This window comes from Acromyrmex echinatior, chromosome 7, assembly GCF_024713525.1.
Source record: "Acromyrmex echinatior isolate Ae372 chromosome 7, ASM2471352v2, whole genome shotgun sequence".
Classification (NCBI taxonomy): domain Eukaryota; kingdom Metazoa; phylum Arthropoda; class Insecta; order Hymenoptera; family Formicidae; genus Acromyrmex; species Acromyrmex echinatior.
In genome coordinates this window covers 7413659-7433875 of record NC_141858.1, presented here as the reverse complement: position 1 = coordinate 7433875, position 20217 = coordinate 7413659, and the positions used below count along the sequence as shown (strand labels likewise).

Below are 20217 nucleotides of genomic sequence, written 5' to 3'. Positions count from 1 at the left end.
ATATTAAGGAAAACCGAATTTTTATAACAAATTGTTAAAATTCAACTATTACTTATTAAGAATAAACTTGTAAAGTGGGGAGTAGGGCTTACGCGGAGTCTTGCTGCCTTATCTCAAAGGAAGCGCGAGTATAGGTTCTACCAAATTTTGAGAAGTGTCGATTGGTTCTGAAAGGACACTCCCATACTCATTTTCAGTATATAAAGGGAGCTGTCGAAGACAGAAATGTACATTTTTATACATTTTTATACATTTTTATTCACAAACTCTTATACTCAAACTCTCAAACTCAGATTCTTAGACTTAGGCTTAGACTTAGACTCACTTTCAGACTCGCACTGCTTCGATCACTCAGCCAGTCAGTCAGTTACAGTCAAGGTGAGAACTATCCTCGCGCTTCATCAGAACCTCGTTTTCACATTTATCTTTCTTTTAATAAACGATAATATCAAATCGAATCTATCGACGGAACGTCTAAATCTCTGATCTCTAATTCTTCATACAAATATACACATATATATGAATATCTGAGGAGTCGTTGCGACTGTCGCTGCCAATAGCGTGGCCCCCGTTGTCGGCACTTCCTCGGAGAATTCATAATTTCCTCGTATCCAGAGAGCTGTTACGACTGTCGCTGCCAATAGCGTGGCCCCCGTTTACGACAGTTCTCCGGAACATTATAATTCTTTTTTTTTGCATTACTTCCATGCCTACCAAAGGCGGACGAAGACAAAGGGAAAAGAGATTGAGGTTCCAAGTTAAATCGGCCCTTATTTCGAATCAAGATCCTTTCCCCTATTTCCAAAAACTTGCGCAATTGCTAGACCAAGACAAACCGGTAGACTCACCTCGCGAACCTGTCTATACTCTGAATAAATTGGAGGTCAACCTAACGTTTCCTAGTTACAAAACCATTCCAAAACACGATCCACGTAGATTCGCCTATAAACTTCGCGATCTTTTTGGCACCGGATTCAAGGTTACCCTTCCTTTAAATTATCCAATACTTCCCAGTGAATCGCATCCTTAACTACACAACTTAATCTCCGGTCCCCGAGTAAATTGTTTAAATACATTGACTCAAAAACGGAGAAAACATCTCAATAACAACACTGAGACGTAACAGGACCTACTAGATCTATATGCCATAGTTCCATTATTTTGTTGGTTTTTCTATGTGTTAATCTGGGATGCGCTTTACGGCACATTTTTCCTTCCACGCATGTCTCACATTGACTTATCTCCTTGTCTGTTTCTTTTAATCCTGTCACTAGATCTTCTTTTTTCATTTCTTCGATGATCTTCTTGCTTGTGTGTCCGAATCTCTTATGCCAAATGTCCATTTCTTCTGTTCTCGCTGCTGTTTCATTTTTTATCACAGACGATTTGACATAGTACGCATTCTCCTCCCTGATGGCTGTCATTTTTATCTCATCCTTGTTCCTGTAAACAATGGCTCCATATTTATCAAATTCTACTTTGTAACCATGATCGGTGATTTTTGCTACCGATAATAAATTTATATTAATGTCTAGTACACATAATACATTTCTTAACCGTATCCTATCTTCATTAAAATTCTGTTTTATTACTATTTCACCTCGACTATCTGAGGTTAGTTTTTTTCCTTCTTTGTCAGCCAAGGTAATGTCTCTTGTATCGTCCTCTATATTATCAAATACGACTTTATTGCTTACCATATGACTTGTTGCACCTGAATCTAATAGCCATATATAACCTTTTTTTATTTCATGCTCAGGCTCTTTATTTACTTTTGTTGTACTCACGTGTGATCGATCTCTTACAGTTAATACCGCTTCATCTGTAGTTTTTAATGTACTTTCATTATATCCTTGACTACGTCCTCTTCCTCTTCCTCTTGAGATTCCTCTAAATCCTCTTCCACGTGAAACGTTTCTCTTCTGTTCTCTGCAATCAACCGCGATGTGATTGTATCCCTGGCAATTAAAGCACTTCTTCCTGTTACGACATTCGCTTGATTTGTGACCACTCATTCCGCAATTGTAGCATGTATAGTTATTTCTTGATTTATCTCTGGCTTTTCTTACATATTCTTCTTTCGATGTTTTTTCATCTTTATGTTTGTCTCTTCGTATTTCCTCTTGTTTTAATGCATATCTTATGTCATTTATGGTTAGCTCTCTCTGTGTTTCAAACACTCGTACATTCTGATCGAATTCAGATTTTAGTCCTCGTATAATATATATCCTCAATTCGTAATCCTCTATGTTTTTACCGAGTTGTCTGCATTGGTTTCTCAAAGCCTCAGCTCTATTAACGTACGCATCTACACTTTCGTCCTTATTCATTTTTAGATTTGTCAATTCACTTAATGATCTCGCCTTCAACTGCTCAGTTTCCGCTGCCATATTGTTTTTAATTAGATTCCATAATTTATTTGCATCCTTTTCGTGACTGTACTTCAATAATTGAGCTTTACTCATCGTGTTTATCATGACTGTACGTGCGGCGTAGTTATCGTCGTCCCATTCATTCCATAGCTTAAATTTTTCCGCATATCTTTCATCATCTTCTTCTGGTTTGTCGTTTGGCCTCACATTCATTACTTTTTTCCAAAGTTTCTTTGTCCTTAAGATTCCTTCTATTTTTTCGCTCCACAGGAAATAATTCGTGTCGTCAAGCGGTTCCACACAACTCAAATTCCAATTTTCAGCCATATTGAAAATGCGTCTTTTTTTGCTCAAGCAAACTCACGATATTCGATAGCCTCACTCGGATACACTAAGCCAAAACCACGGATACACTAAGCCAACCACGCTCTGCTACCAATTTGTGAGGATAGGAGGCTATCGATAAAGAATATCTCTTAATTTAACTACGTAATAAAGTAAACTCTTTAATGGCTGTGAATGTACGATACATCGCACTCGTGTGTATACAAGGAATAATAATATATAGTAGGGCGTGTCCAGAGTTGCCAACACCGAAGTTGTCAAGTCACGATCTCGTACTGCCGTCTACCTATCCTCGAGATCGTTTCCTATTGGTCTCTGAATCCTAGTAATTTTTATGTCTGCTTATCTATACCTATTAACAAAAAAATCTTATATTTATACAATAAAAACAACCTCTCACAGAAATCTGCATTCTATGTGGTGCAATTCTAAATAATTTACTAAAACACAAGCGATCTAGTAGGAAAACAAGCATTGTATGCTGCAGTCGTTAATTAAAATATTTTTACAGTATATAATATTTGCATCATACAACATTTATAATATATAATTAAACGTATATAAGAAAGAAATTCAGATGGCGCTACTAGGGAATTTACTTATTTCGCGCGTGTGTATTTCATTTTGGGAAACTCTACCATCAAAGCCAACAGAGAGTTGCACTACTGTACATACTATGGCGTTACCATGTCATGATGTCATTGTGTTCGCTCGCCTAGCAACAGTGCTTCACTCATTGTTCAGCTTAATATTGCATCATGCTATATAAACATAAGAAAAGTGATAGACATTCTTAAGAACGTCGCCAACACACTAAGAAATCCAGAGATCGTTCGCGGGAGCGTTCGCGAAATTGGCATTGGGAAAAAAGATCGTCAGTTTCTCGCTCATCAGGGATACAAAACCTGCCGAGGAGACGATACTCGTCGCGAGAATGGCGCCCGGCAAGTGATTCCCTAGTTCGTCGCTCTCGATCCAGAGAGAAATTCATCGATTTCTTAGACCAAGTTCGTGAACTGTTTGTTTGTCAGACTCGCGAACATAACCTGCCTCCCAACAATCGAGAGGTTAGAGTTCCGATAAGCAACGCGCAGATGGACGATATGTCTTCACCAGCATCCCTACTTTCTCAGCTTCAAATCAGGGAAATGAAGGACTGGCGGTTGCTAGATTCGATCGAAGCTCTGTACCAGATGCATCCTCTCAGCGACCCAGCTTTGTTTCTGGCATAGAGTTTCTGGTATATCCGTCGGTCTCTTCACCCCTAATTCTTTCCGTTTTTTTCTTTAGCCACGGTGACTGTAGCTACAGATGATGAAGGCCCCGAATCGGCGCCCCCTCAGGATCCGACATTTGAGGCACTTGCCCCGAGCATGCAGGACTCAAATCTCAGCTCAGAGTTGCAAGTTCTGACTTGCGAACTGTTTGGGAAGCTCAAATATCTTCGGCTTCATCTAACTGGAACAACATAATGCTAAGTTCGATTCAGATTGTCTCGAAGCCATATGAGCAAGAAAGCCCGCACTCTTCTTTCAAAATTCAAGCTTAAGGGGATCTGCAATTTTTAGTTCCGTCTAATCTTAATAAGGAACTGGCTGCAGCGCTAATCCCATCGGTCATTAAGTGTGATGAGTATCAAGCGTTTCTGCAGATAGGAGTGTGTCTCAACGGTTCAGATATGTCTGTCTTGTTAAATCCAAAAATCTTACAAATTTTTAACGAAAAAACGAGACTAACATTTTTTGCGGAAAGTATACACCTTTTCTCTGATCACCATTACCGCCTCTCGTTAAATAGAAGGGCCTTCACCAAATCTTCTTTAAACATTATTAGCAAAAATGCCGCATGGTATCGATCAATGAGTTTCTGTTCGGTCAGAATTTTGTCGAAACCCTCAAGGGCAACACAGATTTGTGAGAAGACAGGCCGCGAGGTTTCCAAATCAACAGTATAGATGGGGAAAAAATCTCGATAGCCAATTCGACAAGGATTACGGCAATAAAATCAACCTCGGATATCCAGATTACCGCTATCGGAAAACCGGAGGGCTCCTGTCCATTCGTTGGCGGTTCGTCGGACGGGAATCTCATATCGCAGTAGCCGCTATCATTGGTCTCACTCTCGATCACGGACTCGACATCACCATTAAACAGAGTAAGAACCACAGACCATCTGAGTACTTTTTATGAAAATTGATTAGATATTAATCTTCCGATCCTTCAATTTTGGAGGTTATTCTGGGTTATTGCATTCCCTTTTCCTGCAGCGTTCCTTCGAGATTCACACACCGGTGTTTTCACAGTCCGACATGCTTTTATGCGATAGGGAATTAGAATATTTACAGCTTAAGAGAGCTATCGTCTCTGCGAAGTCTTGTAAGGAACAGTTTTTATCTTTATTTTTTCTTATAGACAAATCATTTGAATATAAACGATTTATCTTAAACCTACGAAACTTAAATCAATATATTGAATTACCACACTTTAAACTTGAAAATTGGCGGACCGTCATCTATTTGATGTTTTCTGAAACGAGAATGGTCACCCTTTAAAGGACGCCTATTTACTGGTTCCCACATTCAAGGGACACTAAAAGTTCTTACATTTTCAGTGGCGCAAAATCACTTACGAATTTACAGCATTACCCTTCAGTCTGTCTACGGCCCCTTACATCTTTACAAAGATTCTCAGATCAGTGGTATATATTGGGTCATCTAAAAAATATCCGCGGTTTTTTGTTCAATTTTTGAATGAAATTTTTCTTTATTGAAAATCAATTTTAATCAAGTATATATTGGCCATTATTATCTATAATCTTTTGCCATTTTTTGGGTAATTTCATAATTCCATCCGTGTAGAACTTTTGTGGTTTATCGGCGAAAAACTTTTTCAAGTGCGGCAGCAGATTTTCGGCAGCTCTTTTGTCGGCCAATGTTTTTCCATCAAGAGAGTTCTGCAGAGATCGAAACAAATGGTCAGACGGTGCAAGGTCCGGGTTATACGAATGGATGCATCAAAACTTCCTAACCAAGCTTCCTCAATTTTTGGCGCATCATCAAAGATGTGTGTGGTCTGGTGTTGTCATGATGGAAGACAACACCTTTTCTGTTAATCAATTCTGATCGTTTTTCCTTAATCGCTTCCTGTCATCTATCCAGTTGTGAACAGTAGAGCTCTGAATTAATCGTTAGGCCATGTGGTAACACTTCATGATGGACGACTCCCTTCCAATCCCACCATACACACAGCATCACCTTATTTGTCATCAATCCAGGCTTTGAAGTCGTTTGTAGTGGTTCGTCGCGCTTATTCCATGATCTTTTACGAACAATATTCTTGTATTTCACCTATTTTTCATCGCCTGTGATGATTTGCTTCAGAAATGGGTCGATTTCGTTGCGTTTTAGTAGTGTTTCGCTGATGGAAATTCGATCAATCAAATTTCTTTGCGTTAATTCATGTGGCACCCAAACATCGAGTTTCTTTGCGTAGCCATCCTTTTTTAAATGATTCCAAACTGTCATATGGTTGATTCTTAGTGCATTGGCTATCTCTTGACAGCTCACATGCCGGTCTTGCTTGACCAGTTGCAAAATTTCATCGACTTTTTCAGTGACTGGCCGACCAGAGCGAGGTCGATCTTTGACATCAAAATTTCCAGAACGAAATCGAACAAACCATTCCTGCGTCCTGCGTTCACTTACAGCATCCGCGCCGTAACTCCACAAATTTGTCTGCATGTTTGTGTTGCGTTTTTGCCTTTTTTGTAGTAAAAAAGCATCATATAGCGTATTTTTTCAGATATTTCACTCATTTTCAAACCAATATAACTTTTGACACGATTGATGAATCACCAAACTTTGTTTACAAAAAATGTAACCTAAAATGTCATCTTTCAGACGTACGTTCGTTTGACACAATCGGATTAGTGTTGCCCGATATATGATCAACACCATCTAGTGACAAAAAACCGCGGATACTTTTTAGATGACCCAATATATCTGCGCAACAGAGGGTACCAATCGGTTATATATTTAGATGATTTCCTTCTCCTGGGGTTTTCTGTCAACGAGTGCCGTGCGAATCTCGCCGCTACTATAGGCCTTTTGCAATCTCTTGGTTTCCTCGTCAATTATTCGAAGTCTTATTTGGAACCCTTCTCTAAATGTAAATATTTAGGTTTCTTATTTGAAAGTAGAACAATCTATTTCAATTCCTCTACAATGATGAGAGAAATTGTTACGCTTAACATCTAAAATAGCTATGAAAGAAAGCTGCTCTATAAAAACTTTTGCCAGTTTTATCGGTTTATTCGTCTTGATATGCCTAGCAGTTCAATATGGCCTTCTCTATACTAAATCTTTGAGAGAGAAAAATTTTTAACTCTATCTAAAAATAACGATGATTATTCAACAATTATGACGATCCCCTCAAAATTTTAAATGATGGATTAAAATTTTTTTAAATTCTTACTAATGCAATAGGATTCGTTCAGGAAAGTTTGTTAAGGAAATCTTTATAGACGCTTTTTTGAACGGTTGGGGGGCAGAATCACGCACCTATGATTGGTGATGACTTCCGAAAGATTCCTTCAAATAAACGCTTTAGGATTTAAAGCAGTCTTCAATGTCCTCCGTTGCTTTACTGCAGATCTTTGAGATTGTGACATCTTACTTCGTGTTGATAATATGACGGTTTTAGTTTACATTAACAAATTCGCTCCATACAATTCCCTCACCTATCTCAGCGTAAATCTGGCGTTGGTGTGAGGCTTGTAATATTTTTATATTCGTCTCTTACATTCCATCTATGCAAAATGTAATTGCAGATGCAGAATCCAAAATAGCAGACCCTGACACAGAATGATCACTTTCTCAAAGCTTTCCACGAAACCTTTGGACCCTTTAAGGTAGATTTATTTGTCTCTTTAAATAATAATAAATGCAAATCCTATGTATCGTAGTTTCCTGACCCTCGCGCGATAGCAGTAGACGTTTTCACTTTTTCCTGGAAGGCTTTAAATTTTTATGCCTTTCCTCCTTTCATTTTATTATCACGGGTTCTGAGGAAAATAATGGAAGACAAAGCAACGAGCACAGTGGTAGTGCCCTGGACCTTCCCATGTCTGGTTTCCATTATTCTATCATCTATTGGCATCAGAGTCATTATTTCTCCTTCCTAACCATTCACTTTTATCTTCTCCTTTCAGGAATCAACATCCGCATGGAGATCGCTTTTTCTGGGGATCGCGAAGTTATCATGGAAGCATTTAAAGAACGCCTAGTACTTCAGGCAGCTATCCCAGCCCTTCTTGCTTCTTTATCAGAGTCTACAATTAAAGAAATTTATATTTTAATCAATCATTTCAAATATCTCTTGAACAGTGCATTTTAAGGAAAAATATTTCTGACAAAAGTTTTGGGACTTTGAAGGTGCACATAAGATCATCATTGCACATAAGATGGTGTCATTGGTTTGATCTTGGGTAGCGTCGTCAAGGTCAGAATAGGATTACTTTGAATTTTTTAAACAGAATCTCCCATTTTGTATTACGTATTCTTGTAGCTTATTTCGAGAGCTTTCGAGTTATAAGGCTTGCAAGTTACAGCACCGCCGGAATTAGCATTACGCAAGATGCCCGATCGACGGATAAAATCTCTTGAATCTTGTTCAGGATCATGACCTGGATAACATTTGTCAAGATCAAAGTCATGCAGATTGTTCCTCTTATTTTTATTTTTGCACTAAAAATTCATTTCTACATAAAAATAAAAATAAGAAGTACAATCTCCAACGACTTTGAACTTGACAAATGTTACTCAGAACATGATTCTGAACAACATTTAAGAGGTTTTAATTGTCGGTCGGGTATCTTGCGCTAATGCTAATGCCGGCGGTGCTGTAACTTGCAACCCTTATAACTCGAAAAGTATTTAATGAAAATGAGCTTAATTATAGTGTTTTGGGAAGCTCTCGAAATAAGCTACAAGAATACGTAATACAAAATGAGAGATTCTGACATAAGTTACAAGAATACGTAATACAAAATGGGGAGTTCCGCTTAAAAAATTCAAAGTGACCTTGCTCTGACCTTGACGATGCCACCCAAAGTCAAACTAATCCACCATCTTATGTCCCCTCAAAGTCCCAAAACTTTTGTCGGAAATATTTTTCGTTAAAATGCATTGTTCAAGAGATATTTGAGGTGATCGATTAAAATGGGACCTTGTATAATGTCGAAGAAAGAGATAAGGGAAGCTTCGTAATTAAACAAGTTTATATTTCAGTTTCCAGCAAATCGCATCTTTGAACATCTACACAGTTGTGTCCATCCGGACGAGACAACATAAGGCATAATTGTGGGATTGAACGAACTTACCTGAGAAGTTCAATACTGATTATGCTCGTGGTCTCATCCGGATGGACTACCCACCCTTTATCTATTCCTTCCCTAGAGGTGGCGATTTGCCTCAAATACTTGGAATACGTATGACATGGCGACGCGCTGGCGGCGTTCGAGAGCGCTGGTGAGCGTGCGAGGCAGAACGATACGCGAATAATGTCGCGCGCGGTGTGCGGATCAGTCTTTTGATTTTGGCGGTTTTTTTAAATTCTGTTGCGAAGGTGCACGACTACACAGTTGCGTTCATCCGAAGACCATGGGCATAATCAGGATTGAATTTCCCAAGTAAGTTGGTTCAATCCCACAATTGAGATTAAGATTGAGATTAAGATTGAAGATTGCTCAATTACACTATGAATTATATCTAATAACAGATAAGGTAGAGATTAGGAAGAATATCGGGATAGCTAGAACCACACATAATAACAATTATTGAATATGCATTTAATTGCACTTATACGTTTTAATTGTGCTGTGTTTGTACTTTTTATAACCCTTCATAACTTATTATTTGTATATATACAATATATTTGATGAGGTTAGTTACTACGTGACTGAAATACTGGCAGCTTATTGGTTGAGATTGAGATTGAAGATTGGAAAAATAGACGGAGCCCTATATTTCAATTTGCAATCTCGGCCTGTTCTGTTCTTATTGGTCGAGCTTCAATCTTAATTTCAATCTTAATCTCAGTCTCAATTTTCAATGCATAGTCTGATCATGGCTTATCGTAGATGTTTCCTTAATACGAAATTTTATAATTCGTATGGATCAAACGACAGTGTAGCATAAAACGTATTGCGCGCAAACAATACTGAGTTTATGAAACTAATTGTAAGATTAAAAGCTTAAAAAAAAGATTTATATCGATTTGTAAATGAGGAGGGTTTCGTATGCTTACAAAAACGATTGCCTATAGCTTCGTTTGCATACAACAATATTGCACACACAACAATATTGCACGCAGCGTATTGCACACACGACAATATTGCATACAACAGTCTTTGCTGAGCGAAGACTTCGAAACGGTAAACAAAGTAATAATTGTGTCTAGTAGGTGTTCGATCAAGAGATGGCGTTGCAATTAGATAAGGACAGATAAATGCATTTGAGTGAGACACAACGGTTTGTAATAATATAAGAAATGAATGAAAGATGTCACTATTATCGAATTTGGAATTTAAAAAATCTACTATCTACCTCGATCAAGTTCGGCTGCCGCTCCAGCATCCCCTTAATCGTCACATGAACAAGCTTTTGAATAGAAAAACTGTAGAGAACGCTTAAAGCTTGAATTTCAATGTATATACATATATGTTAATGTATCCGAGCAACAATGCATAAAGACGCAATCCGCTAGTCTCGTTTATCACGCGAATAAACTTGCCATATTAAAGTAATAATGGTAGTTGTCGGCCGCTAGTTATCGTATTATGATTGCGACGGCTAAGTGGAATGATCGCCAGTTCGATCATCCGCCGAGCAACTCGAAACGATTGTCTCGTTCGAATGCGCGACTTCGCTCAACGATGGTCATTCCATTAGTCGGGTCGTCGTAGCTCATTCAACAATCTCGGTGGTCCGTATCACGTGATCGTAATTTACTCGCCATGATTTCGACAAACCGTTCCGGGTCGTCGCGGCAGCACAAAGCCACTTTTGACGCGGTCGTCATCTCGCATTTGCAGTCTATTCCGTGTTCATTTCGCTAACGACTCGTTTTATAAGCGTAATAAGCGATAAGCTCTGTCTGCGATTTGCACCGCGTCGGGCAAGCGCGACCTCACGTTCTTTGACACTGATTACTGCCTGACACGCAAGAACGAGAAATTTTCTACTTTTACGTTGTTCTCCTTATTACTGGAACTAACTAATTATTTGTTTTTTTATCGCGCAACGTTGGTTTGTAAAGATAACAGTTATACTCCTGTATCATATTTTTAATAAGTAACAATCATGTTTACTTTAATTCTTAATTGCTTCGACGAGGCTGCGATCGATTTACACGATATGAATTTAACGTTAAGACTCTTAACGTTAACTCTCTAGAGGCGAATGCTACATATTTTTAACGTTTTTTTAAAATTAAATCAAATATAAGTAAGTTTAATTAAATCGAATATAAGTTGCCTATAAACGTTTTTGCGAGACAGAAGTTTTGAACAGATTGCATAATTTGCGGATTAAATGTATTGAATTCATTAATTCTGTTAAATTGTGAATTAATATTATTTTTGTGAATCCCATTTCTTTGTATATTGTGTTTTTGATATTTTCATTCGTTACACATTTTACACTTTATTGAATCGAACTATGAAATTGTATTCCAACCTGATTACTTTTATTTTATAAATGATTTGGTATTTTGTTCTTTCAGGATTTACTGTCGAGTTTTGATCACCATTTATCTGCCGATAGGAAGTACCTATTGCTCGCTCTCAATTACCAGAAGGTGAGTTTTGCTTTTAAATTTTTGATGAAACGAAATAATGGAAAGCGCGCGCGTGCATTATCGTCACGTTAATGCCAAGTAGAAAAATGTAGTTGCACGACAAAACGCGGACACTATGATATATTACTTAATTAAAATTACGAATCTGCAAATCTTTGATGACATGATGATAATTTCTATGTTGATGACGCAGCTTTTCTCCAAAACATATGCATGCAAATGAGGATTACAGCAGCGCAATGTAATTGTCCCCGACTCAACCTTACGAATAGGCAATTTCTGACTTTGCATGTCTGATGCCCAGGTAATAAACTCAACGATAGACTATGAGCGCCAACCCTTAGTACACACTTTAGTTTTGGGTACCCTTACTACACACATTCGGTCATTCGTATTCTGGATTAATTTTCATCACTTTTACAGGTATATAAAAATAATTAAACAATTTTTACATATATTTTCATATCTTTAGAAAATATTTGTATAATTGTGTATTCATAACAAATTGTAGATAAATTATTATAACTAAATACAGTTAACAAAGTGAAAAAATGCACTGTTTTATACAAAAATGTAAAACTCTGAAACAAAAATATTAAAAAAAAATAAAATTGACATTCCAAACTACAAAAAGAAAAGATAGTTCAAGTGTCGACTGTTCAAAAAATTTAGTTATTGAGTACCTATTAGGTGTACAAATAAGTTTCCGCCGTTTTTTTATCAAAAATTAAGCATTTATGAAAGAACATATATAGATACATAATGTTTTATTGAAGTAAGTCAAAATGTAAGTGCAAGTTCTTTTTGCGTTTGGCACGAATCTTCATTCAATAATACTTCCAATTCCGCGTCTTCGTACACTTTCGGCCTTCCGCTACGTTCTTTATCTTCGACGTCAAATTCACCGTTCTTAAATTTTTGAAACCATTCACGACAACTTCTCTCACTTAAGGCAGCCTCATATATATGCTTCTACAAGCAATCGATGAGCCTCAGCTGCAAATTTCTTCAAATTAAAGAAGTAAATCAAAAGTTCCCGCAAATGACGCTTATTCGGCTCAAAACTCGGCATTTTCGCACAAAAAAAGATATATGATGCTGATACAAAATCGCTAGTATTTCAAGGTTATGTTGTTGACAGATGTTCAACCTTACGATATAATGTTTTACATCAGATAATTTTAACCATAGCTTGCTAGTGACGCCGTCTTTTGTCAAACGGCGGAAACTTATTTGTACACCTAATAAAAGTAATGTGTTTTTAATATGCATGAATGACTGTAAATTAAAGATATATTGCATCTTAAACAAATATCAAAATTTTTTTATTACTATTTTATTAAAAAAATATAATTATAATTGGAAAATGTTCTTTATACATTATAGACAACATAATATATAATATTACTGACAACATTTAGCACAAAGCTAAAAATCATGTTTATTAAGGGCTAATATGTTGTTCTAGGGTTAAATTCTTTTTTAATAATTCGCGAAATATTCTTGCAATACAATCGATTAGTTGAAAATAAAGAAAAAAATAAAATTTTTTAGTTACAAAAAATGAACACTTTTTACATGTGTATGTTGGGTCATTTGTGAACCAGAGGTAAACTTTGGAGTTATGCCAATTATAGGATACACACGAATTGAAAACGGCAACGCACAAAACTTGTCCTTTAAATGCCAGGCTTTTTTAGGAAAGAGATGGGTATTTGATCAAGTGCTCTTAGTATTTCAAAGAAAAAAAAATGCACAGGACACGAATGACCCAAAGATATTAAGAATTAATATTAATGAAAGGGTTTTTTTTAATAACGATTCTTTCCTTTCAAGTAAATGGCAAGTTAATTTATGTCTTGGTTAAACAAATGTCTCAATTTTGAAGAAAGAAAATAATTAACAAATTCATTGTCTTATTATTTTCTTTCTTTGACATTTTAAAACGTATTCTGAAAATTTTTGTATACTACTTTTTTTACGAAATAATCCATTCAATTTTATATGTTTAATGAGAAATATTAAAGAGTTGATACTTGTTGAAATAATAATGCCTAATATTCTAATTGAAAATATACAGAGAGAACGATTTTGTATATAAGAGAAAGAGTGTGCTGGAATATCTAAAAATTTAATTAAATATAGATTTGAAAATAATTTTGTTGGATCATTAAAATAATTATGTAACTCAAGCATAATGAGTAGTGCTACAAAAAAATTTTGATATTTTAGCAATCAACTTGAGCGTCCTACATAATTATTTTGATAGTTCAACAAAACTATTTTAGCGCTTTGTATTTAGCTAAATTTTTTGATGTTTTAATATTATTTTTTCCGTAGATTATTGTTATTGGATATATTTGACTTAAATACCAAATCGTGTTAATTCTATGAATTCAAAATTTTAATCAAGCATATTTTGTAAATTATAAAATTTTAAAAAATTTAAACTGTAAAATTTAAAAAAATATAAGTAGATATCCTACGATTATATCAAAATAAGTTTTGCTTTATGTTATAAACGTGAGTGAAGTTTTCGAGAGAGTAAATATTGAACTGCATAGTGAAGTAATCACGGAAACAAGGTACGTAGGACTATCCGGAAGTTAATTATATTGCCGAACGGAATGACTGCGATAAACATTTCATTCTCTCAACTCGTACCTTCACCTCCGTTCTTCGTCACTCAGTGAACCCGTTCGTCAGGTGGTTTGACTGTACGTTGGTAGGAAACTGCTTAAACTTCCAAAGACTAGTAATTATAAGGAGCTTGAGTTGAAATCTCTGAAACCGTGCGCCCACATCCGAGCGAATGAATTCGGATAAGCTTAAATGAATTAAGGTCAGGTCGCGTAATAGTCAAAGTGGTGCAAAGTTCGTTTAATCCGACAACATGCAGGATTCGTTTAAAATAATATTTCGAACATTATCGGAATGAACATACGTATATTTCACACTGAGAAAAATGATTTGATTGTATCAACAAAACGTATATGGTTAAATGTATTTTAGTTAAATCTAGCAGAATTTTTGGTTATTATAAATAGGACGCAAGATTTCATAACTAAAACATTCGATAGCTTATACTATAAGGATTTGTTCAATATTTTTCAGTTGGATTTATAATATTTCTGATTATATTTATTAGACATATGCAACATTACCAGAATTCTGGTTAAGAGTATCCTAGCAGTTTTATTATTGTTCAAATCGGCGCGAGTTGAGTGAATACTATGTTGTTTTGTATCGTATATCGCATGATCATGTTATCGTGCGCGTTGCATTCTGTACTGAAGTGAAATCCATTACAGTGAAATAATTAAGGCAAGTTCAATTGGACGGACTAATTGTAAGTCGTACTATGATCTGTCCGAACAGATTAGAAATTTGAAAGGGACAGAGGATCCAGAAGTCAAGGCGGAGCTATTGATGTGCTGCAAACGAAATTTTTTCAAGGTCAAATATAAAATATAGAATATTTGAATTACTATTGGCATATTACATTGAAAAAATATTATATAATTATATAATCCAGGAAATGTTTTATTTAAAATTATATCGGCAAAAAGTATTGGCGGATCCAGACATTTGTCAAGGGGAAGGAGATGCTACTGGCGAATTTATTTTAGGGTTGAGTTTTGGATTAGCGGGTTTCTGAAATATCATGCGCCAATTGTAACGAATGAATAACAAAGAAATAGGAAAATTTAATTACTTTACATCATTTTTGTATCTTTTCGTCATTATTAGTTATTATTAAATTTGCGCGCTGCAAGCGAAATTTTTTTTAAAGTCAAATATGGAAAGATAGATTGTTTGAATTATCATTAACATTACATTGAAAAAGTATGTAAATATTATTTAATTCATGAAACATTTTATTTAAAATTATAATATCAACAAAAAAATATATATATGCATAAAATTTTAGATCGGAATCAGACTACGTATTGAAGATTGAGATTGAAGATTGAAAGATTGAAATATGACTAATCCAAACAATAGGAGCTAAAATTCCTTTGTTTTCATTAGTCAAATTTCAATCTTCAATCTCTTCAATCTCAATTTTCAATGCGCAGTCTGATTCTGGCTTTACAATAATATATCTAATATATATTTTGTATTTCTGGTAAACCTATTCAACACTGCTTCTTTAACAATTTCTGTTTTGTATGTAACAACGCAAACTCCAAAAGTTTCTTTTCATTTATACGATTTCTTAATCAAACTGTCAAATACCAAAGAGTTAAAAAACTTTGTTCAGCAGGATACTTATCGGCAGGCAGTAATATTTTAAGTAATCTTATAATTAGTAATTTTCGCATTACACTGCATAACACGGTATCTACAATAGAGCGGTAAGCCTTAAGCCGCAAGAATCTATGAGTTTCTTAAATTAAAAAATATTTTTGGAATATCAAAATTGTGATTAAGCATTTTAGAAATATTAAAAATATATGTAACATTTTAATTTTTAAAAAGGAAACTCCAAGAGGGGAGTCATGATTCCCATGCCTCCCCTCCCCCTCATTGATCCACCACTAGAAAGGGATTAAAAAGAAAGGAAGTGGAACAAAGTAATATTGGTTGGACAGTTTTACGGGTTTTTAGTATAAAATTTAAACAAAAAATCGACATTTATAACAATTTATTCAATCAATAATGTATTGACCGTTTTGATCTACATGTTACCAACGCTTAGGGCTTTAATGTTGTTCTCGTAAAATCCTTGGACGAAAAAAATCAGCGAGATGATTTCGAACGGCCTCCATTAAATCGAACCATTGACCATCAAGACTTGTTTTGCAGCAAGCGAAACAAGTGGTAATCGGACGGTGCAAGGTCCGGCGAATATGATGGGTGCTGGATCATTTCTTAGCCAAAGCTCTGCAACTTTTTTTTCATGATGAAAGAAGTATGTGGTTGGGCATTGTTATTGATGAAAAACTTACACCCTTTTTATTCACCTGGTGCCTTGTGCAATTTGTCGAACTGGACGCAGTACTTTTTCGAATCTATTATTTAGCCCTGTCTTGTAATTCGAAGAACAGATTTCTTGTAATCCCACCAAATGCTGAACATCATCTTCTGCGGATGCAAATCAGGTTTCGCTACCGTTTTTGAAGACTTGCCCGGACCACACCATGACTTCTGCTGCTTGATGTTGTAGACAATTCATTTCTCGTTTCCAGTGATGATCCGTTTCAGAAATGGGTCTAAAGAGTTTTGTTTCGGGAGAGACTCACACATCAAATTCCGGTCCATGATGTTCTTTTCGGTCAGTTCATGCGACACCCGTACATTGGTCTTTTTCACCATGCCAAGCTTTTTCAATCGGTCCGCACGGTTGTATGATGAATGCCGAAGCGCTCCGCAATCTCTGGAGTCGTTAAGTGTTGATCATTCTTCACTGCAGCCAGGAATTGATTGTCGTTAGCAGCATTTAGTTGTCCAGAGCGTAATGCATTTTGGAGATTAAATTCTCCGAAAGAAAGCGGGCAAACTATCTTTCGCATGTGTTCGCGCTTAAGACCGAGGCACCATATACGTCGCATATTTCACGCTTAGCATCCGCCACTTTATGGCCTTTACAGAATAAAAACAGCAAAATATGACGAAAATGCAATTTTTGCTCTTTCACTTGTATGTCGTACCCGCAAGACACGTCCGACCAAAACATACACTTCTGCCAAATGTCAAGCGTAATGTTTGCGACTTGTCAAAAAATGTGCAGACTGGCATTTGAATGACACATATCTATTTTTTGTAACATTAGTATCACCTATTATAAAATCCGCAGAACTTTTCCTCCAACCCAATATGTGGCACGACTGATGAGAAAACGTCTTCTCTTCTCTGCTAATGGAATTTTTTTGAGAAATATCCAAAAGTTTTTGAAGATGTATAATAGTTAATTTGAATTTTTGTAATTATATATTGCTTTGTAAGTTTTGCTTAGCAATACTCGATTAATAAGAAATTCTGATATAGATAATGAAAAAAATTTATTCAATCAACAAGAGATTTTGGTAGATTTAACTGGAAGGAATTAATCAAATTCATCCGGTAATTCTTACAAGAATTCTGATTTGTCTGTTTTTCAATAGACATACTGGTTGAATCTACTAGATTTCCAATTAACCCAATCACACTTTTTTCAATGCATTTGCAACTCAAATAAAATCTTTCAATGCGTAGACCCTCTACTGAAAGAAAAATTGATAAAAGTTTAAGTATTTGCTGTAACTGCATTATAAAATGATTATGATTAAAACTTCCATTTTTATAGTTATTGCTGTTATAATATTATAAAGTAATAATAATTATATTTACAGTTTTATGTGCAGAAAAGAATATAGTTGTTATTTTCCCCGAAAACAATATAAAATTATACATTATTCGCGAGACAATAGCGTTCATTTGCTACAATAATGACATAATTAAGAAAACTGTAATTTTTTTGCTTGAAGAAAAGAACGGAAAAGAAAAAAATATATATTATTATAAAAGAACATAATTTTATTTCTTTATAATGAATTATTATACAATATATCAAAATTTAAAAATTAATATTTTAAAATTTTAATAATTTAGAATATTTGAGTGTATTTTGGAAAAGTTTTTTGTTGTGTTATTGTAGCAAATAAGCGATATATTTTTTTGACGTATAGAATTATAAATAGTATTGTATAATTATTATTACTTGTGAAAAAATGTAAAACATTAGTTTTAACTTAAGGACGTATAGCGGATTTTCTAAGACATACAAAAAAGTTAAAAAGACACGCAAAAATGTTAATTTTAATACTTTTGCAATTCTCAAATACTCCACTATATGTCTTTAAGTTAAAATTAACATTTTATTTTTTATAGTGTAACATTATAGCATTGATAAATTATAAAAATGGAGCTCTTATTATTATTTTATCACGCAATTATTATTACAAATATCAAATGATTTTCTCTCACAATCAGTATACGCGCACAATTAAATATTATCTTGGAGAAAATGGAATAATAATATTATCTTGAAAATGGAAAAATCATTTTTATTGCAGAGTTAAAGATTACCTATTTTAGTTAGTTTATGAACCAGCATTCTGGACTACAGTAAATTTTAAAATTGTATCAAATACTTCTTTAATATAAAGTTTATAATAACAATGTTAATCCTAGACATTAAAACGACCTGCATCGCATGTCTGCGTTGCATTTCAAGACTAAGCTGCTAATTTGCTGTCGCCAATGGTTGCATAGGATTTATTTATGTATATTTTTTTTCAAGGATTTACCTTAAAATCTGCGCATTTTGCCGTGACCTGGCGAATTACTTTGGTATTCAGGTCGTATTTAAAGTCTGCGTGTTTTGCGTGAGAATCATGGTTGTAATAAAATGCGCGGGAAATTTATTTTATAGAAAAAACAATCTCACTTCTTTTGTATAATAAATAACATTAATCTCTACTATATTATTCGCCTTTCTCGTTATATAAAGTAACATGAAATCTTTTACTTTCAAAATTTCTTTAAAACGTTTTAAATGGCATATTAACCGTCTCAATTATTGCAATAATGTCGTAGTCAACACATAAAAAGGAGGAAAAAATATATTAAAATACAAGCTAAAATTCTACGCACAAACAGTATTCCAATAGATAAAATGCGTTTTAATTTTCGTCCATTCGCTCGGCTAGCTCCATTTCATGAATTATTGTCGACTGTGTTTAACGAGGCACGACCAAATTAATTCGACGTGATCATGCGAACACGAAGAAAGAGAAGTAGAAACAGTAGTTTAAATCACGGCATGAGCATTGTAGCAAACTAAACACCATATAATACCCAACGCGGCTGTGCCATGCGGGATTCTACAATTGTACGCGATAGTCCTTGTCGCTCCATTCATCCCTGCATGCGTTCGCTACTTGGACCACGGGAACCATTGCCGCGTCCTGAACGCCACTGCCCATGACCGACTAACAACCATCCGTCGTGCACGCCGGTCAGTTCAATTGCATACATTACCGCTACCATAACCCCCTTTTGCTCCCCCTCCTATCCTCCCACTTCCTCACCTCGTCGTCCTTTCATCCGCTCCTTTGTATGCGCCGACCTATGCATGTGCGTAGCCTCGCTCTGGTCTCCAACGGTTCACAGTTGTCGCTGTTACCGGCGTACGCGAAATCCTGAATTATGTCCCAGACGGACCATCTGGATCTCCGAAGAGGGACTATGCGCTATCCGTAAGCGAGCGCGAGTACAGTAATCGCCCCCCGAGAAATCGCTGGTTTATCTCGTTACCGATTTGCCGGTGTCCTCTCAATATAACGTGATGGGACTTGATGGATTAGACACGTGCATAGTGAATTAGAATGAAATCGTTTATGGATATTTAGCTCGATAGAGAAATAGAATTGAGAAAAATCACAAATCATTTTGATACACAGAAAGAAAGATTTTGCTGAAGTATCTAAAAGTTTAGTTAAATATAGATCTGAAAATAATTTTGTTGCATTATTAAAATAATTATGTAGGACGCTCAAGCTGATCGCTGCACTGTTAAATTCATAATGTCAAATTATACTCATTTTTGTGTTATTTTTAGTTTTGTAGGCCACTGCTACTCAATATCTCATTAAATTTAA

The 20217-nt window shown here is 35.4% G+C and overlaps 2 protein-coding genes and 1 pseudogene across 14 annotated transcripts in view; 2 read left to right on the top strand and 1 right to left on the bottom strand.

Moving 5' to 3' along the window:
* Positions 1 to 20217, top strand: part of LOC105153659 (A-type potassium channel modulatory protein DPP6) — a 635032-nt gene that overhangs the window by 391941 nt on the left and 222874 nt on the right. For all 11 annotated transcript variants that reach the window (XM_087408058.1, XM_087408059.1, XM_087408062.1 and 8 more), the window contains one exon: positions 11498 to 11572. In XM_087408058.1, coding sequence (XP_087264184.1) covers positions 11498 to 11572 — 75 coding nt within the window. The remainder of the gene's footprint in view (positions 1 to 11497; positions 11573 to 20217) is intronic.
* Positions 799 to 3086, bottom strand: LOC147909134 (uncharacterized). Of its 3 annotated transcripts, none has more exons than XM_087407751.1 (2): positions 1788 to 3086; positions 799 to 1443 (listed from the first exon to the last, which is right to left on the bottom strand). In XM_087407751.1, the coding sequence occupies exons 1-2, from the start codon at positions 2697 to 2699 to the stop codon at positions 1432 to 1434; spliced, it is 924 nt and encodes a 307-aa protein (XP_087263877.1). In that variant the 5' UTR covers positions 2700 to 3086; the 3' UTR covers positions 799 to 1431. The 3 variants fall into 3 exon arrangements, with proteins under 3 accessions (XP_087263877.1, XP_087263875.1, XP_087263876.1); XM_087407749.1 differs by lacking the exon at positions 799 to 1443 and adding an exon at positions 1519 to 1666; XM_087407750.1 differs by lacking the exon at positions 799 to 1443 and adding an exon at positions 1581 to 1720.
* LOC147909133 (uncharacterized) lies at positions 3652 to 5039 on the top strand (annotated as a pseudogene).